A 17,144-nucleotide genomic window follows, 5' to 3' on the forward strand; every position below is an offset into this window, starting at 1 on the left:
GCCTAAAGTGGAAGATACTGTCGTAGTGGAGCAACAGTATTTACTCTACGGACCTTTGTTAAGGATACGTGCAATAAGTGCGACGCGTATTCTGCACAAGTACACAATGCAAAAGATGAAACTCAAAAGCAAATGTTAAAAGAAGAACATGACCTACACCTTCAAAGGGCGCAGTTGGCCAGAAATGAATTGAATAAAGACATAAAAGAAGCAGTTCAGAATCCTCTTCTTGAAACGCTTACTTATGACATGGAAAAGGTTTTAGGATTGCCTAAACTGCCAACAAATATTGTTTATTACAAGAGGCAATTAAGTATCTATAATGAAGGTATTCATTCGGGATCGTCAAACACTCCTTACTGTTTCCTGTGGAAAGAAGGAGAAGCGGGGAGAGGTGCTCAAGAGGTGGGATCCTGTATAAAAAAATTTGTTGAGGTGCATCTTAAAAAAGGAGTGGAGGAGTTAATACTGTGGTCAGATAGCTGCGGGGGACAAAATCGAAATATAAAAATAGTATTAATGTTGAAAACGGTGTTAGTACAGCATCCCACACTAAACAAGATTGTTTTGAAGTACCTAGAATCTGGGCACAGCTATTTACCCAACGATACGGATTTTGGGCAGATAGAACGAGGCCTTAAAAAAATCAGGTTCGTCTTTATACTTTGACAGACTTCATGTCTGTAATTGGATCTTGTAAGAAAAACAATAAATTTGTAATTACCCTAATGCATACTGACGACTTTTACTCTATCGAAGATATGGAAAACAAAATTTCTAATCGAAAGTTGAGTATTGGTAAAGAAAAAATTAGTTGGTTGAAAACAAAAAAAATAAGAATTGAAAAATCAAAACCGAATTCAATCTTTTTGGCGGAATCACATTCGGCAGAAGAAAATGATTTTAAAGAAGTAGATATATCGAAACCAGTACGAGGAAAGAGACCACAAACCTCTATCAATCCACACCTATTGAAAACGCTTTACCCTGAAGGGAAAGCAATTTCCAAGAAAAAATGGGACGACATAAGGTCATTATTAAAGTTTCTTCCGAAAGATGCAACTGCATTCTACAACATAAAAAAAGTGGAAAATTTTGAAGACGATTTAGAAGGCTTTGGAGCCAATCCGGATTTTGAAGTAGAAATAGAAGGACAATGTTCTAAATCTTAAGAAGTTTATTACTGTACATCTGTTTTATTTTTTGAAGAAATAAACAAATTTTGTTTTTCTATAAAGAGTCCTATCGCATTTTCCCCTTTTATTATAAAGAGAACCATGGTATGTGGACCTTTTTCGAGAAATAAATCAATTTTATCCAATTATTGAAATAGAACCATCCACCAAAAGTTGTTAATTTGTTTATATTTTCAAACTTAGAAAACATGTATTTAATTAATACTGCAATTTACTCACAAATTTGGCGGCGCTGGTAAGAAGCTCATGCAAACACAATTGCAATTAAACAAAAACATGTTCATTTACAAAGCACTAATTTACTCAGATAGACAGTTTGGTACATGGTTCCTTATCAATTAGCATCATCCAACTTTCTATGGCTTTTGACCAGTACTATCCCCCAGAAGAAGATGTGCGTGCTGGTAATCTGTGGATAATCAATCCATTTATTGATCATTATAATAACAATCTTACTACAATTGAGGAAACAGAACTTGAACTATCTTCAGATCTAGGTAATTATACCTACGTACAATTTTGAAACAAAGTGTATCCTCCAAAATATAGGTTAAGATGAGATTTAATTTACACCAAAAAAATTTACTGTAGGGATACAAAATGAAGTACCAAATTGCAGGGTTGGCAAACAAAAACCCAACAAAAACCGAGTGGGTTTTTTACAAAAACATTTCGTATCAAAAACCCGGGTTTTATAATTTTTGAGCTTTTGCAAAGGAACTGTATTTTTATGCCTAGAGTACGTTAGGTTAGTTTTTATTTTCATTAACAAGTACTTCATACAAATACCTTTATTTCACATTAAGCCAGTAATAGACATACATTACTTAAAAATATAACAGAAGAGTCTTCGACTAGAAAAAAATAATACTTCTATAATCTTATAATGATATTTGATAAATTATTATATATTGGCTTTCTAACTTTTATTTATTTTTTTTTATTTGACAATATCGATATATTTTAACAAGTTTTTCAACTTTGGAAGCTCCAAGTTTATTGCGTAGTTTGGACCACACCAAACCAAAAGTTGAAAAAATTCGTTCAATGGCTGCTGAACTGGCAGGACAGCTGTGCAGCTGGGAAAAATACACTGCCATCTTCTTCCTTTCCTCATCCTTGAATTTAACACTCATTACAGTCCACCATTTATGAGCAGGCATGCCTTTAACAACTGAATCAGTAAACATAGCTTTAGGATAAAAGTCGGCGTCTTTTATTTTAAAGAGCAGAAGTCCGTTCAGGAAGTTGGGATGTTGTTCAGCAAGCCATTCTTCAGCTTCAGTTTCATATTGTTCGGGTAGAGGTTTATCTGTTAGGCGATAGACAATTTGATTAAAAAATAACTGACACACGAGGCTTTAAACTTACCTAAATATTTTGGATCGGTCAAATATGCAACATAATGAAATGGTTGCATTGCCTCCCGAAATTTAGAAAGAACATCATCTTTGTAATGTTGCATACTATCACTTTCCAATAACTTAATCCAGCAATGAACTGCATCAGCTAATGAGACATTGTCACCCTGTAGCGTGTCTAAGGCAGTACCAACAACTTTTAACTGTTCTTCTAAATCCAGGGAATTTTGGTAGATATTAAAATCGTTAATTTTTCTTTTAATGGGCTCTATAATTTCTTGCGGGTGTTCTTTTATAATTTCTCTATATGTGAAATAATTTTGATTGTAAGTCCTTACACAATCTAATTGGGAATTCCACCGTGTATCGTTTGGAATTTGGGGCATTTTTCCATTTTTCTCACGTAGCCAACCATGCGGTTGATGATGATTTCTCCAATAAGTTTGTATTTCAATAATATGTTTCAATACTGTTTTTGGCGAAATAACATTTTCTAGTAAATTCAAGTAATGTGAGCTGCACCCATAGGTTAAAATTTCCGAATACGTTTCCCGTATATTTCTTCTTAACATCTTCATCTTGTTCTCATTATCGGTGACTAGCGCGAATACATCTTTGTTGTATTTTCGTTTACAATCTTCAATGGACTGTATGGCCAATTGAGTACAGTATTCTGCTGTTTTCTTTTCTGCTCCACAGTCCGTGGCGGAGAGTAAATACGAATCTTTCCCAGTATGTATGCTTGTTGCTATAATAGGATCATTTCGCACATTTGACCATCCATCTTGTAAAATTGTTAAAGGACGATTACTATTACAAAGGTCTTCAATCATCTGAAGATCAATAGATTCGCTGACGTCGTCTAGTAATTTTCCTCCCAAATCTTTCCTGTTAGGACACTTATAACCGGGTCGTAATTCATGAATCATATCAATGAAACTGGGATTGTTTGCTACGGAGAATGGAATGTTACAAGAATAGAAAAATAATGCTATTTTTCTATCCAATTTTTTTGCTGTCTCGGCATTTGTTTTAACAACATGGCCGGTGATCGATTTTTGTTTTAAATTAAGATGTGTCTTCTTCTTTTCAAAAGGTTTTGAAGTCGGCGTTTCATGGAGCATTATATCTGTTGTTGCTGATGCACTTGTAGTGGGTGGCTCAACAATTTCATTTGTAGCTGTATGTGAATGTGCATCGCAATCCATAAGTTTGGTCTCTGTATCACTTTTACTATCTGCGTCTGCAGATGCAGAACTTGCACATACAGTTTGCAAATATGTTCTACATTTTTTCAAATGTATCCTCACATGCTCAATTTTCAATCTTCCAGCACTTATTACAGTTTCACAGTATTTACACTGTTTCTTCATTACATTCACGTGATTCCAGCTACAATCTTTCCTTCGACCACCACCATGATTTGAACCACCCACACCCACCCTCCCATCCACTTGTTCTGTCGTGGTCTTTTTCTTTTTAGAAAAATTAGTTTCTGATTGTGCCCGTTTTCCTTTTCTGCTGTTTGCCTTTGCATGTTCATCAGGTTCATCTCCACCTGATGATAATGTATCTGAATCGAACTCAATATTTTCTATAGCAATAACCTCCGCGTCCCTATCTGTGTCCATATGCGTATTTGCCATCATCTGTAGTGTAGAAGAAATTAAGAATAAGAATGACGCACCACTATTGACATACCTGTTTATTTTTCTCAAGAATTATTTAATTAATATCTTTAGGTACCTATAGATAATGGTACTTGTAAGCTGTAATCTACACAAACACACTTCACACCGACAACGATTACGTAATAAGCTTACACTCAGAGTTAAACATAAAGAAAGAGCACGCGAACGCTATAACGCGAACGTTTGTTTTGATTTTTTTAACCAACATAACCCTAAACAGTTAGCTTTGAGGTGTTTGTTTTATCCTGTAACAGATGGCGTGGTGATAATGCGGACGATATTCATACAAAATTGCCAATTGCCCAGAAAAACCCAATTGCCCAGAAAAACCCACAAAAACCTCAAATACCCAAAAGCCCATGGGTTTTTATACAAAAACCCGGGTTTTTGCCAACCCTGCCAAATTGACTTACCTTCAATTTGCTATTGAAAATGTTTGAGTATATATTTCAAAATAATACACTTACCATTCTCATATGATCAGAGGGTATCCAAACTAAACTCTAGCGCCATCTAAACGGACTAAGACACATTTGTTGAATATCTCTTCGGTTTCACAGAAAATGTTTGCAATAGTGCGAAATAATGTACTTCAATTACTTTTAAGATGTTATCCAGCTAAGTCAGCCCAGTTCTCGCATCCATAAATCTGCAAACAAAATAAAATTCCCAAGCTGCAGAGCTTGGAACGCAATGAACTGATCAATGCTTGAAGGGCAATGCCTTACTCGTAGTAAGCTCACAAGTACGATACTTAATCGGCCAACCGCTTATTCTTCACAGAGATCGCAAGATACAAGTGACCACATATATTCCGGAAGGGGAACGGGCAAAAACAGTTATTGATTAATACGCAACCGTGGACCGAATCTTGTTAACAATTCTGATGCACGACTCAGTTACCTAATTTCAGCAAATGGAAATGCTGTCAAAAGGTGTCTGCAAATTAGTTCAAGGTTACCCATATGCGAATGTAAAACGTATCCGGAATTATACTACACTGGCTCACTAGATGCAGCAGCACCCATCGTTTGATGGTAAGAAATCCATCACTATTCCTGTATTATCATGCCCCGGCGGTTAAAGAGAACCACATGCATCGCATCTTCGACCAAGGTTGGCCTTTCTCCATTCTGCGTACCATTACTTTACAGAACGCTACTTTAGATTTAAAGATGAATTGGCTATTTCGGATTCGTCCAATTTCTAGCTCTATTTCTTCAGTATGGTAATTAACTGATAATGCAATTTTTGAATATTGTTTTAGCATCATCGTGAATTAAAGAGTTAAATGTTTCAAAGAACGAAACCAATTCTTGATACTGACCGGAGAAATGTGGTAAATTCAAGCGCGGTAACTGAATTGCTGATCCTTGTGATTGCTCAATTAACGATGCAGAATTATTATTACTGACTAAACTGGGAGTTGCAGATGTGGACATTTTACTTAGAAATTCCTCGGCTTTTGTTGTAAGCTCGAAGTATTGGAACTCAAATGCATCACGTTCGTCCTTTTGTTGGACCGAATCGTCTAAATCTTCGATTTTATTTTGAATCGTCTTGAATTCGTCCCAGCTGCCCTCAAATTTCGTTAAGCGAATTCGAGTTTGCGTCAAATTACTGCCGTCATTTAATGAATCACAATAAGTTTTAAATTTTGTTACCGTAGCCTTAATGTGACCACGCGCCTTAATTAATGATTTAAGGTCGTTAGCCATTTTAAGTATAAGTAATTGGATTTCTGCAAGTTATTTGTCTGATTAGAACCCAATGTTAAGTTTGATTAGATGTACACCTTGCATGCGACACAGTGGAAAGTATTAAAGGAGAATATATAAAGAGATATCTGACCTTTACTCCGATGCCACGATGATTACGCACTGGTGGAGTTACTTGATTGATTAAATATCCATAGCGTTTTGGATCATCCGTTGCTCGAATGGACCAATGTTTGAGATCTTGGATCGATCTCCGACTTCGAACGAAGGACCAGGTTATTGAATTTGAATAACAAGCATGATTAAATTAAAAGTGTATAAACTTGAATTTATCATGTTAAGATTACTGGATTACATTATTTGCTAAACGACCGATCCCGGCGCGGTTCAGAATGCGCCTTGTTCAAAACTGCTTAAATTAATATCCTCGAAAACCCCATGTAATGTGGCCATGTGTTTATGGTCCACCTGGTCACGCATTCGGAAACATAAATTAGGAAGTTAGGGTGACAAGTTGCTCAATATTCTAAACAGTTTCGACTGCCAAGTGTTACGTTATAGTTTAAAAAAATCAAAGAAAACTTGGGAAGCGTGTTTTAATATATTTGCCCTCAAATTACGCCGCCAAACCAACTTGTGCCTCTTGGTTCCATAGTTAAAGTTTATAGGAGACGAGTCCCCACTTCCGCAAATCAGCCCTTCAGTTGTGTAACATCCACAATGATATTCACAATTCTCATATTATGGCTCCAGGCCATCGAAATGGGAAATGTGTGGCCAGTGTAGTAAAACTACGGCAAAAAGAACGACTTTTTCACTGTTTTTGGACTTTTTAGGCGCCATCTTGATATTTAGGCCCCAGGCATATGGCGCTACTGGAGGTCCCCACATACTTAAATATTAACTTGACCATATGAATGCATATTGGACGCCGGCAACCGGTCAGAAAGAAAAAAAATGATGCATTTTTGACGTTTTTAAGCGGAGTTTAGGCATTTATGCCCTTAATATGAATACGAAAGTGTGCCTAAACAGTGTCGTCGTGTGTACTAGATGTTATTCTACCCTTAAACTACTCAAAACGTTCAGTGGCTACCTTGTGGGCTCGAAATAACCGAAAAAACGGCAATTTTGGCCGCCATCTTGGATTTAAGGACTTAAATGTCAAAATCGGGTCTGGCAACAGGGCGCATCGTTTTCAGCGGGGGCAAATTAGTATAGAACCGCCTGTTGCAAGTTTGTAGCACAAAACGCCTTTAGACATGATTTAGAGAGCCTTTTTCAGAAATGTCTCCCTGACTACAGGACGTCGTGGCCCGGAAATATTCAGGTGCCGTACCATCGCTACTCCATAATTCGGATGGGCACCTTTTTTTTACTCCGGCTAGGTAAAGAAGACCTATAAGAGCTCGTATTTCATCAAAACACGTGTCTGGGCAATCGCTCGCTCGATCGTACCGTTCGCGCATCAATTTCAAATAAATATTTGTGCATGTAACCAACTCTTCTATTACACTGTCTGGGAAATATAGGTCCCAACATTCCAGCGGTGATTTTGCATTTTTTGCTATAGCCTTTACAAGTGGAACGTGGGATACAATATTATGTTTCTTCGTACGCCCAGTGACAGGTGGACAATGTTTGAGCCATCTTTTCCGTAAAAATATCCTGCTTTGCGGAATTTATGAGGTTCGTCTTCCTCCATTGCTTCATCATTTGACACATGGGATTGCTTCGAATTTGTATCATGGGAACTATGTTCACTCGCACAGTCACTTTCCACATCGTCTGTTCTATCGCTTGCATCTTCTATATCCTCTACTTCCTCATCTTGCCGCACATCTAGAATATAACCCAAAAATGTACTCTTTGTATAGGTACATATTATATAAAAATACATTATTTACTGTTATTTCTTTCCTGATCGGTCTTCAGCAGGGCTAATTCCACTAATTTTCTTGCACGACTCATTATTATAACACGAAATGGCCCTTGTAAACCAATTAAGCAATATTTTTAAATAATGAAGGTCCTTTCTTACTTTACAAAGATTGATTGAGGATATGAATAATGGGTATGAGTTTACCTGTGACATTAACAAATTTATTACAAGTTTTCTACATCTGTGAGAGAAAATCTCATAGCGCGACCAAACGCGGGTTAAAAGTGATTGTAATAATGAGGATCCTTCAATATTTCGTTGTATTGGTTTATTTAACTATCTCATTTATATATTTTTCTCAATCAGTATTCGTCTTTGTAATCAGTGCTGTATTGGAGGGAATACGGCGGCGGCGGTATACGCCGTATACCTTTAGTACAGACTTGAGCACGCACGCGAATGAGGCAAGCCGAGCACGAATGAGCATACTAGTGTGGGCGCGTCGGTCCGAGGCAGAATGAGGAAGAAAAATCTGCCTCGCCTTGTGCGCCGTATGTGCTCGGGGCGAGCCAAGTGCTGTCGGTCCATCAAAGAGATTCGTGCTCAGTGGGGACGTCTTTTCGTAGCGCGTGCACTCCAACGGGAATTTTCATTTAAACATCAGCAGTTCTGTAGGTAAGTTCGCATACATAAACAATAAAATTTGATTTCAATTGAGAACTCGTGTGGTGAATTTCAGCAATACCTAAATTGAATATTTACGATGCAGTGGGACCAGGAAACGACTATACGCCTCATTAGTGAATATAGGAAAAGAGAAATTTTGTGGAATCCGCGGAATGCAACATACTACAATAAAATTAAAAAAGAGGATGCGTGGAGCGAATTAGCAGCAGAAATAGGGAGCAATATCGAAGAAGTAAAAAAGAAAATGGACAGTTTGAAAGGATCTTATAGGCGAGAAAAGGGAAGAGTCAAGAAAACCGTGGCAACAGGAAAAGGTAAACAAAAATTCTTATTGAAATTTCTTAAACACGGTGGTGCTTTTCTGCGTATGTCTTCCTTATTACTTACACCGTCTATTCTTAAAAATACTTAAATGACATAAGGACTTACGTCTATTTTCCAGGACGAGAAGAAATTTATGAATCGAAGTGGTTCGCCTTTCGTCATATGCAGTTCTTAGATGATAAGGATGAACCAAGGAATACTTTCAGTGTAAGTATCTACTTTGATTTATTTTGCATCATCCTCCCAGTAAATTAAACCAAAAAAAGGGTGGTTAAAATTTTTTATTGAAGGCAATTTACTTACATTCATTTACGCGTAATCGTTTTGCCAAGGCACCGTACCAACATTGCTAAAATATTTGGAAAACTCCTCCCTGATTTCTTGCGAACTTAATTTGGCTCTTCGAGGTACATTTTTTAAGTCTAGTAAGGATGTAGCGCCCTGTTGCTCCCTTCTCCAACTCCCAGGTTTCAATCCCCCATTGAATTCCGTATCTAATAATGATGGTGGTGAATACAGGTCTCTCGACGTCTTACTTCGCCGTAAGAAATTGTGCAAGCACACTGCAGCCATTACAACAAGCACTGTCTTTTCGGGTTCTAATAGTAAGGGTTTTCGCAAATCTCGAAAAACACTTGACAGAATGCCAAATGCATTTTCCACAACTCGACGCGCCCTGCTTAGTCTGTAGTTGTAGATACGTTTGGGTGATGCTTTTGGATGCACACCTACATAGGGTTTCATTATGTTGTCGCTCAGGGGAAACGCGGCGTCTGCTACAAAAACGTAAGGTACGCCTATCCCTCCTTCCACCAAACTTGATAGTTGAGGTAAGTTTAAGTTGCCCCTGTCCATTCTTTTAAAAAGCTCACAATTTTTAAACACGCCTCCATCCGAAATGCGCCCTTGACAACCAGTATCCACAAAAATAAAATTGTAATCGGCGTCCACTACGGCCATTAAAACAATACTGAATTGTGATTTATAATTATAAAATTCGCTACCACTTGCGGTTGGAGCTTGCAATGTGACGTGTTTTCCGTCTATAGCTCCTATACACCTTGGAAAGTTCCACTTCTCCTCAAATTGTTGAGAAATCTTCTTCCATTCTTCTGCAGTTGACGGCATCTAAAAAAAAATGTAGCAGAAAGTTATATTTACCTCACAAATTCTAAGATAATTAATTCAGTACTAAATACACTAATTAAGAATTTTTAATGCAGAACGTGCAGTCTGAACATGATGACGACACAGAAGGGGACTCTGCGGATCATGACCTGGACGAAACTAACTCCGAAATGATTCAGGAGGTCAATGAAGAAACGGTAACGACCCAAGCAGCGGAAAATCGGGAACCATCAAATTTAAAGCCCCAAAAAGAGTTTAAGTCTCCACAAAAACGTTTTCTGAAAAGAGCAAGGACGGAAGAGGATCCACGTATTGAGAAAGCGTTTCAGTGCCTCCAAGAGGTAAACAATAAGTCAAAGGTACAAGTACAAAAAGATCAATGCAGCCTTTTTGGCGACTACATTGCCGACAAAATTCGTGCATTTGATCATCGACTTCGTGCCATTGCCCAAAATAAGATTAGCAATATTATATTCCAACTGGAAATGAGCGCGTATGAACCACAAAATAGTGATGTTACAACTCATACTTTTCCAAAAAATCCCGTTCAATGTATGCCTTCCCAAAATACTGAATTTTTATATTCCCAGCAATTCCATAAATCACAGCCACATTTACGCCAGCACCATTTAGCCGCAGTTTCCTCGCCAACCCCACCATACGAAAGTAGCGCGTCCACACCTACAATCAATTTACCATCGCCTTCTTCACAAAATTCTGTACGAAACCCTTCGCATCAATTCCACAATATCCCTTCACATTTACGCCAGCATCACGTAGCTACAGCTTCTCCAACCCCCTCCCAATACTCATATGAAAGTGAAGCGTCCACCCCTCTGTGTAATTTATCCTCGCCTTCTTCTTCCCAAAATTCTTCGCCAAATCCTTATAATTTAGAATAAATTCCATAACAATAAGTTTTACACACGAATACTAATATTCCCATTTTCAATAATAAATACAGCTTAATAGTATATAAATTGTGTTTTATTACTTACCTTGACGTAATTGATAAGGGAATCAATTATTGCCTGGCACACTTCCGGAACAATTTCTGATATCAGTTGTTTCGATATTTTAAAAAGGTATTGCAAGCTGGTGTACGAATCGCCAGTTGCAAGAAACCTGAGAGTTACTGCTAACCGTTCCTCCGGAGGAACTGCACGTCGAAAAGTTGTATCTTTTTTGGATATTGTATCTTTAATGGCTCGTAACAGAAAATTGAAATCATCTTTGGACATCCTTGAAAAATTTCGAAATTGACCACTTTGTTTATCCGCCAGCAAATCATCTAACAACGTAGTACTTGCAACATTTCTTGATAAATACAAGTTTGATGACCATCGATGTCTTCGCCTCTTTTTGCTGTCCTTTTTTTTTTTAATAAACTGTACATTACAATGAAACTAGCGCTAGCAACCGCCACATCAACGTTATCCATCTTTGAACGTACGCAGCGCCCGAGCACGACTGGAGCAGCTTCGCACACAGTTGCGCATCTTGCCTCGTGCGTAAACAAATTTCAGAAGCAGAACCGAATGCCTCGGCTTGCCTCATTCGCGTGCGTGCTCTAGTCTGTACGCACCTTTATGAAAATTTTTTACACCACTAGGTATACTATTTTGTTCTTGATATAAACTTTTGAGATAATACATTTTTTGCGTATATCCTTTGATGTTTTTACTAATACAGCACTGTTTGTAATATGGATAAGATAAGTAGATAAATAACTATTTTAAGATGTATCTAATCTGTTATACCTCTTGATGTAGGTATAAATGCGTGTGCAGCCTGTCTCATAGACAAGTATTATCATCATTTTGAAGACATGTATTTTAAACTTGTTTTGGCTTGTGTTGGTTTCATGTGTCTAGGTATTGCCTCAGGTATGTAACCACACGTTTATAACTTTATGCACAAACGGTATCTAGTTGGAAGCCTGATTTGCTGCCACACCCACTAACGTTAAAATAATACTTTATCGCCCTCTGGCTACAAGTATTTAGAATTAACATCGCTGTACTGATCACAAAATTCAGTTGGGCTGTTTAAATTGTTCGGTAGTAGGTTCCTTTACTAGGAATTGCTGTTCAGAATTATAGTCGAAACCGAAGAGGAATTTTGATAACCTTCAGTTTTAGGGTTCATCAGGAAGTAATCTTGAAGTGAAAGAGTAAACTTGAATTACATGGAGTTGAGATAGGTTCAAAACCACCACACACTCTGTCTGTACCGTAAGAAGTTTTATCATTGAAAATATGCCTGTTTGCATATAATTTTTTAACTGTTGAGGAGTATCAAGTTGATTGTCACCAAATCTAAATCGGTTACTTATACACGTGGTGCTTGTAGTTAAGTGTATTTAATCAGATTTCATCATATTTGTTACATAACAAACTTGTTAAGAGACTATAATACAAAACAACAATAAATCACTTGAGACATGATATGGCCAGATTAATAGATTCGAATTCGCAATTAAAGTACTTCAAATGGAGATAGCTTTATTCTTGGAGATAAGAGAGATAGTAAAGAAGTTTACGAATCTCTATATTATAATCATAATTTATGGAAATTCTTTATATTTTGCTTACAATTCAAGTAGCACTTCCTGTCTTATTTCAGCCATTACCCAGTATTGATAACAATTGACTAACAAACAGCTGCAACGCACCCAAACCAATGTAAACAAAAGTTTTTGAGTGTTTCTTTCCAGTGGTATCAATTGAAGTGGTCTTAAAACACACTAATCCAGTAATATTTTCAATCGAAATCGGGAACATCATTTATAATAATCCTGCATTATTTTATCCAAAACCGTTCAATAAAGAAGTCGCAACTCGATGGAAACCTCGTCTTAAGCATCTTTGATTTGTTTCATCTAGGTAAATGAATTTATAATTGTCACAGTTACAACCCATTTCGGAAAACGTGTTTTAATACTAATAATTTGCTCATTGAGCGGTTTTAGATAACATCTTGTGATTGATGTACGACTCCATGTAGTAATAGGTCATTAATCAAGTGTGTATTCTATATATTTAGAACTACCTATTATTAAATAAAAGTTCCTCTTTAGGCGATCGATTTCGACTTTATTAACGTCATCATCAGGCCGTAGCGTCTAAGAAGTTATTATTATTATATTTTAACTTCTTAGACGCTACGGCCTGATGATGACATTAATAAAGTCGAAATCGATCGCCTAAAGAGGAACTTTTATTTAATAATAGGTAGTTCTAAATATATAGAATACACACTTGATAACATCTTGTATTTGCGTGTGTAATTGGTTATTTATCCGCTTGAGAAATTTTCTCGCCTGAATAAAGAACCTTATGACACAAATAAATGGCTATTAAATTTCTTTAAACGTATCGTATTTTAGGTAAATACTCATACAAGTGCTGGGAGTGCTATGGTATGTACGACCACGATCCTAAAGCCGTTGACGACTGTCGCCACTTTGTTAATGTTACCGAAACTAGCACTTGTGCAGAAGGTGGGATGTGCGTATTTTATTATGGAAGTAAGTAATATGTTATCTAATACACATATATCATCTACCTCTTTTTAGAAGTTAAAAGAAACGGGCAGGCCGTTGTTAGAACGGGAAGAATGTGTTCTCTATCTTCTTGTTATAGCAACAGCGGATGGAACGCAGAAAACATATACTGTTCGGAGTGCACAGGCAACTATTGCAATTCTGATAAATATTGATCAATAAGACCAAGCTTGTATAAGGATCTTTCTGCATACTACTATCACTAATTATGTTATTGTTCTTTTTTCTTTGTCATTATCCTCTAAACTTAAAAATGGTATAGTTATGTGTAATATACGTATTTACAGCAACAGCCATTGAAATCCGTTTCTTAAACACCTTATTCCTTCGTCCTCGCCGACACTACTTCTGACATCTCAAGGATCTGTAAATACGTGATGTGGCTGATGTCAAGGCAAGATCTCCATAACCCGAAAATATTAGCTCTAAGTGTTTGAGATTTTGCGAAAAGATGGCGTAGACATTTTATTCAGTTTTGAATTTGTCACCGCTCCGCATCCGTTGGACACGCTGAAAGAGAATCAAAACGAACACAAAAGCAATTTGGACAAAATACGTAGCCTGGTCACAGCGGTGATCAAAAACATCTGTGGCCGGCCGCTCGTCGGTGTAGGTCGAGGTCAAATTAAGAGAGTATGAAATCCCAGGCGCCAGAAGCTGTATAATATCAGATAACAGATCGAAGATGGCTCTGCTCCCGTTTCCAAGGCAGACGAAACTGGCTGAAGTCAGACCCAGGACACTAAATGGAAGTAAAAGAAAGTAGGAAAGATAAAGTAGGCGAAGAAAGAAGATGCAAAGAGTAAAACGCGGGGCGTTCTGGAACGCGGATGGGAACGGCACACATAGAAGTGTCCTTGCACACAAACGGAAAAGACAATTCACCCGAGTGAGTTTCCCTTTTTAGAAATCTGAAAAGTTTTGCGTGGCGTGTGACTAGTGTACGAGAGTTGCGTTTATAATATTTGTTGGTACCGAGAAATAATGCTTAATATTAAACGAAAAACGGCGATTATATGTGGTGTACTACTATATGTTGTTGTGAAAACTTCCTACGACTGAAACTACCCACACAACTTACCCTTGCTAGCTCAATCTCACAAAAACTCTTTAAAACACTAATCTCAGGGCCCGTAAAATGAGTCCGACCACCCCTTTGTTTCGTCCGGACAAGGGGTAGCAACTTCGCCAGGTCGGTGGCTAATACCTCCCTTAAATTCCAAATAAAATAATCCCTTGTTAACTGACTTCTGGAATGAAATTTAAGTCCCACCGATGATCCAAACCTTTTTACGTTACCAAACTCGTTGCACACTCGGGATAAAAAAAGAAAACTTTGAGAAACTCGAATCCTGACCTTTACGTAGACACACACAAATAATAAATGACAAACAAAAAAAAATAAAAATTTTATAAAGCTAAATTTACAAAATCTGAAAAAAATAATTTACACAAATAGAAACACAAAACCGTCTCAGACGGCGATTCTAACAATTAAATTAAAACAAAAATGACAGTACTCACGGTGCTAATCCTTTTTACAAATGCCCAAACTACCGATGCACAAAAAAACACAAACACAGCCCCAGGTATGTGCTGACACAGCTACTCCAACAGCTCCTCGGCGATGCTGGCGTTAAACAAACGTTCCGCCTACTCCAGATGTTGTAAAATACAACGCAAACGAACTTTTGCTGCCAAAATGGCATTATTGTACCGCTCGTTTCCCTTCAACAAACTCCTTCCCAAAGACCTTCTTAAAACTCCTCGATGCCGGCGTAATCCACACGTTCCCGGACTTTCAAACAACAATAGACGAAGAATAAACTGGCGTAACTTTAGCAAACGCCGCTACAATAAACTTTCCAAAAATCTTCACATAAAACAAACGTAGGCTTCGCGAAACGGTACAATAAGCGCCTTCTCTTCGCTGTTCAAAACCATTCATACCCCAGTATCGTCAAATCTCGTTGCGACGCTTTTCCATGAAAAATTCGAATTTCGGGGCCGATAAAACTTAACGGTCGACTCCGCGGACCAATACCATAATTGCATAAATAAAACTATTAACGATCGTAAATCAACTTAGACTGGCACTTTTACGAGTTTTAACACGCCAAAATTCTTATGAAATTCGCTCTTAAACAACTAAAAGTTTCCTTATCTAAAGTAACACTTGTGCAAAGCGCGTGCACTCTGCTAACTTCCACGAATTTAACAATAACAAGACAAAATTTATTACATTTAAACACACTAATTACAGATTCGATTTTCCCAGACTTAAGTTTCTTAATTAACTCCGGCCGAGCATTAATTGAACTAAAACAACGATCCTCTGCATAAACATGGGAAATAAACTTCTTTCCAGAGTAAATAAATGCCGTCCAACTGCGGCCTAATAAAAAAACACAACAATGTATACGTATCACAATTAAGACAAAAGAAGATAAAGAACTGGTTGAAAGAAAGGGCGAGATATAGTCACATGCACATCCCGCTTCTGAGAGAACTTAGAGAGAATAATCCCTCTGATTTTCGTAATTGTCTAAGAATGGATTGTGCAACGTTTGACCATCTTCTCACTACAATATGTAGACCGGCATACGTAGCGGTAGTTACATGAAATATCTTGAATACCCCGGTTAGAAATACTACCTTGATTGCTCTTTGGTGGCTCATGTGACTTTCTTTTAGTTTTTAAACTGTTTTGCCGAATACCTAAAAATGTTATTAATGATTCAAGACGTGGAACTGTTTCATTGCCATCCACTTCGTTACTAAGTTTGGTCTCCCACTCGTTTGGAAATCTAGTTGACTTAGGGGTTTGAGACATTGCACATCATTTTGGTTAATGTTGATTATTTGGCTTAACGGCTACTAGTGGCGTACTAAAGGTTCACCTGTATGTGGTTATTAGTTGCGATAAAATTCCCACCTCTGTTAGTGCTAGGTCATGGTTTTCATTGACTAACGTAGTAAATGAATCGTAATATTTTTTTTCTACGGTCACGTATAAACTTCTTGGTTTACGCATTTCTGGCGATGCGTAAACAAATCTATTACGATATAGTAACTTGTTTACACACTCCATGGTTGACACCTTATCATGGAATGATCCCAGCTATTCCACATTATTAGTTTAGTTACTTTGACATGGTTATGTTTGCAGTAGTGCCATATTTATCTACCTGTCACTTTAATTCAAAAATTTGAATCAAAGATTCAAAATAAAATTTAGACGTTAATTTTTGTAATACTAAACGAGTTTTTGTACTTTTAATAGATTATTTGGTATGAATACATAGGTACACATCAAAATTTAAACACAATATAAAATTTGCCGTAGAAATGGAAGATTTAGATGCCGTAGAATACGAGAGCTGTACGCCTCCCGATGTTGCTGAAACTGCAAAAAAAGTTACCCTAGAGTTGTTGCCTTCGAAATCACGGAAAATTTATGAAAAACGTTATGACGAGTTTATTAAGTGGTGTAACTCAAATAGGATAAACAAGTACTCGGAGAATGTGCTCCTTACATATTTCTCAAAGCAAGCCGAAACGTATAAGGCTCCGTCACTTTGGTCATTATTTT

The 17,144-nt window shown here is 37.3% G+C and overlaps 3 protein-coding genes across 3 annotated transcripts; 1 reads left to right on the forward strand and 2 right to left on the reverse strand.

Annotated features, from left to right (window-relative positions):
- Positions 1 to 2,115: 2,115 nt before the first annotated feature.
- On the reverse strand, positions 2,116 to 3,971 carry LOC116159856. Its single transcript, XM_031472941.1, has 2 exons — positions 2,568 to 3,971; positions 2,116 to 2,508 (listed from the first exon to the last, which is right to left on the reverse strand). Exons 1-2 carry the CDS (start codon positions 3,928 to 3,930, stop codon positions 2,123 to 2,125), a joined length of 1,749 nt encoding a protein of 582 aa, XP_031328801.1. The 5' UTR covers positions 3,931 to 3,971; the 3' UTR covers positions 2,116 to 2,122.
- Positions 3,972 to 9,168: 5,197 nt separating this feature from the next.
- On the reverse strand, positions 9,169 to 11,228 carry LOC116160855 (protein ALP1-like). The gene is made up of 2 exons (XM_031473987.1): positions 10,986 to 11,228; positions 9,169 to 9,987 (listed from the first exon to the last, which is right to left on the reverse strand). Exons 1-2 carry the CDS (start codon positions 11,226 to 11,228, stop codon positions 9,169 to 9,171), a joined length of 1,062 nt encoding a protein of 353 aa, XP_031329847.1.
- On the forward strand, positions 11,137 to 13,780 carry LOC116160683. The gene is made up of 3 exons (XM_031473946.1): positions 11,137 to 11,873; positions 13,376 to 13,516; positions 13,565 to 13,780. Exons 1-3 carry the CDS (start codon positions 11,816 to 11,818, stop codon positions 13,705 to 13,707), a joined length of 342 nt encoding a protein of 113 aa, XP_031329806.1. The 5' UTR covers positions 11,137 to 11,815; the 3' UTR covers positions 13,708 to 13,780.
- The last annotated feature ends 3,364 nt before the right edge of the window (positions 13,781 to 17,144 follow it).

This window comes from Photinus pyralis, unplaced genomic scaffold (genome assembly GCF_008802855.1).
Source record: "Photinus pyralis isolate 1611_PpyrPB1 unplaced genomic scaffold, Ppyr1.3 Ppyr1.4_LG1, whole genome shotgun sequence".
Classification (NCBI taxonomy): Eukaryota; Metazoa; Arthropoda; class Insecta; order Coleoptera; family Lampyridae; genus Photinus; species Photinus pyralis.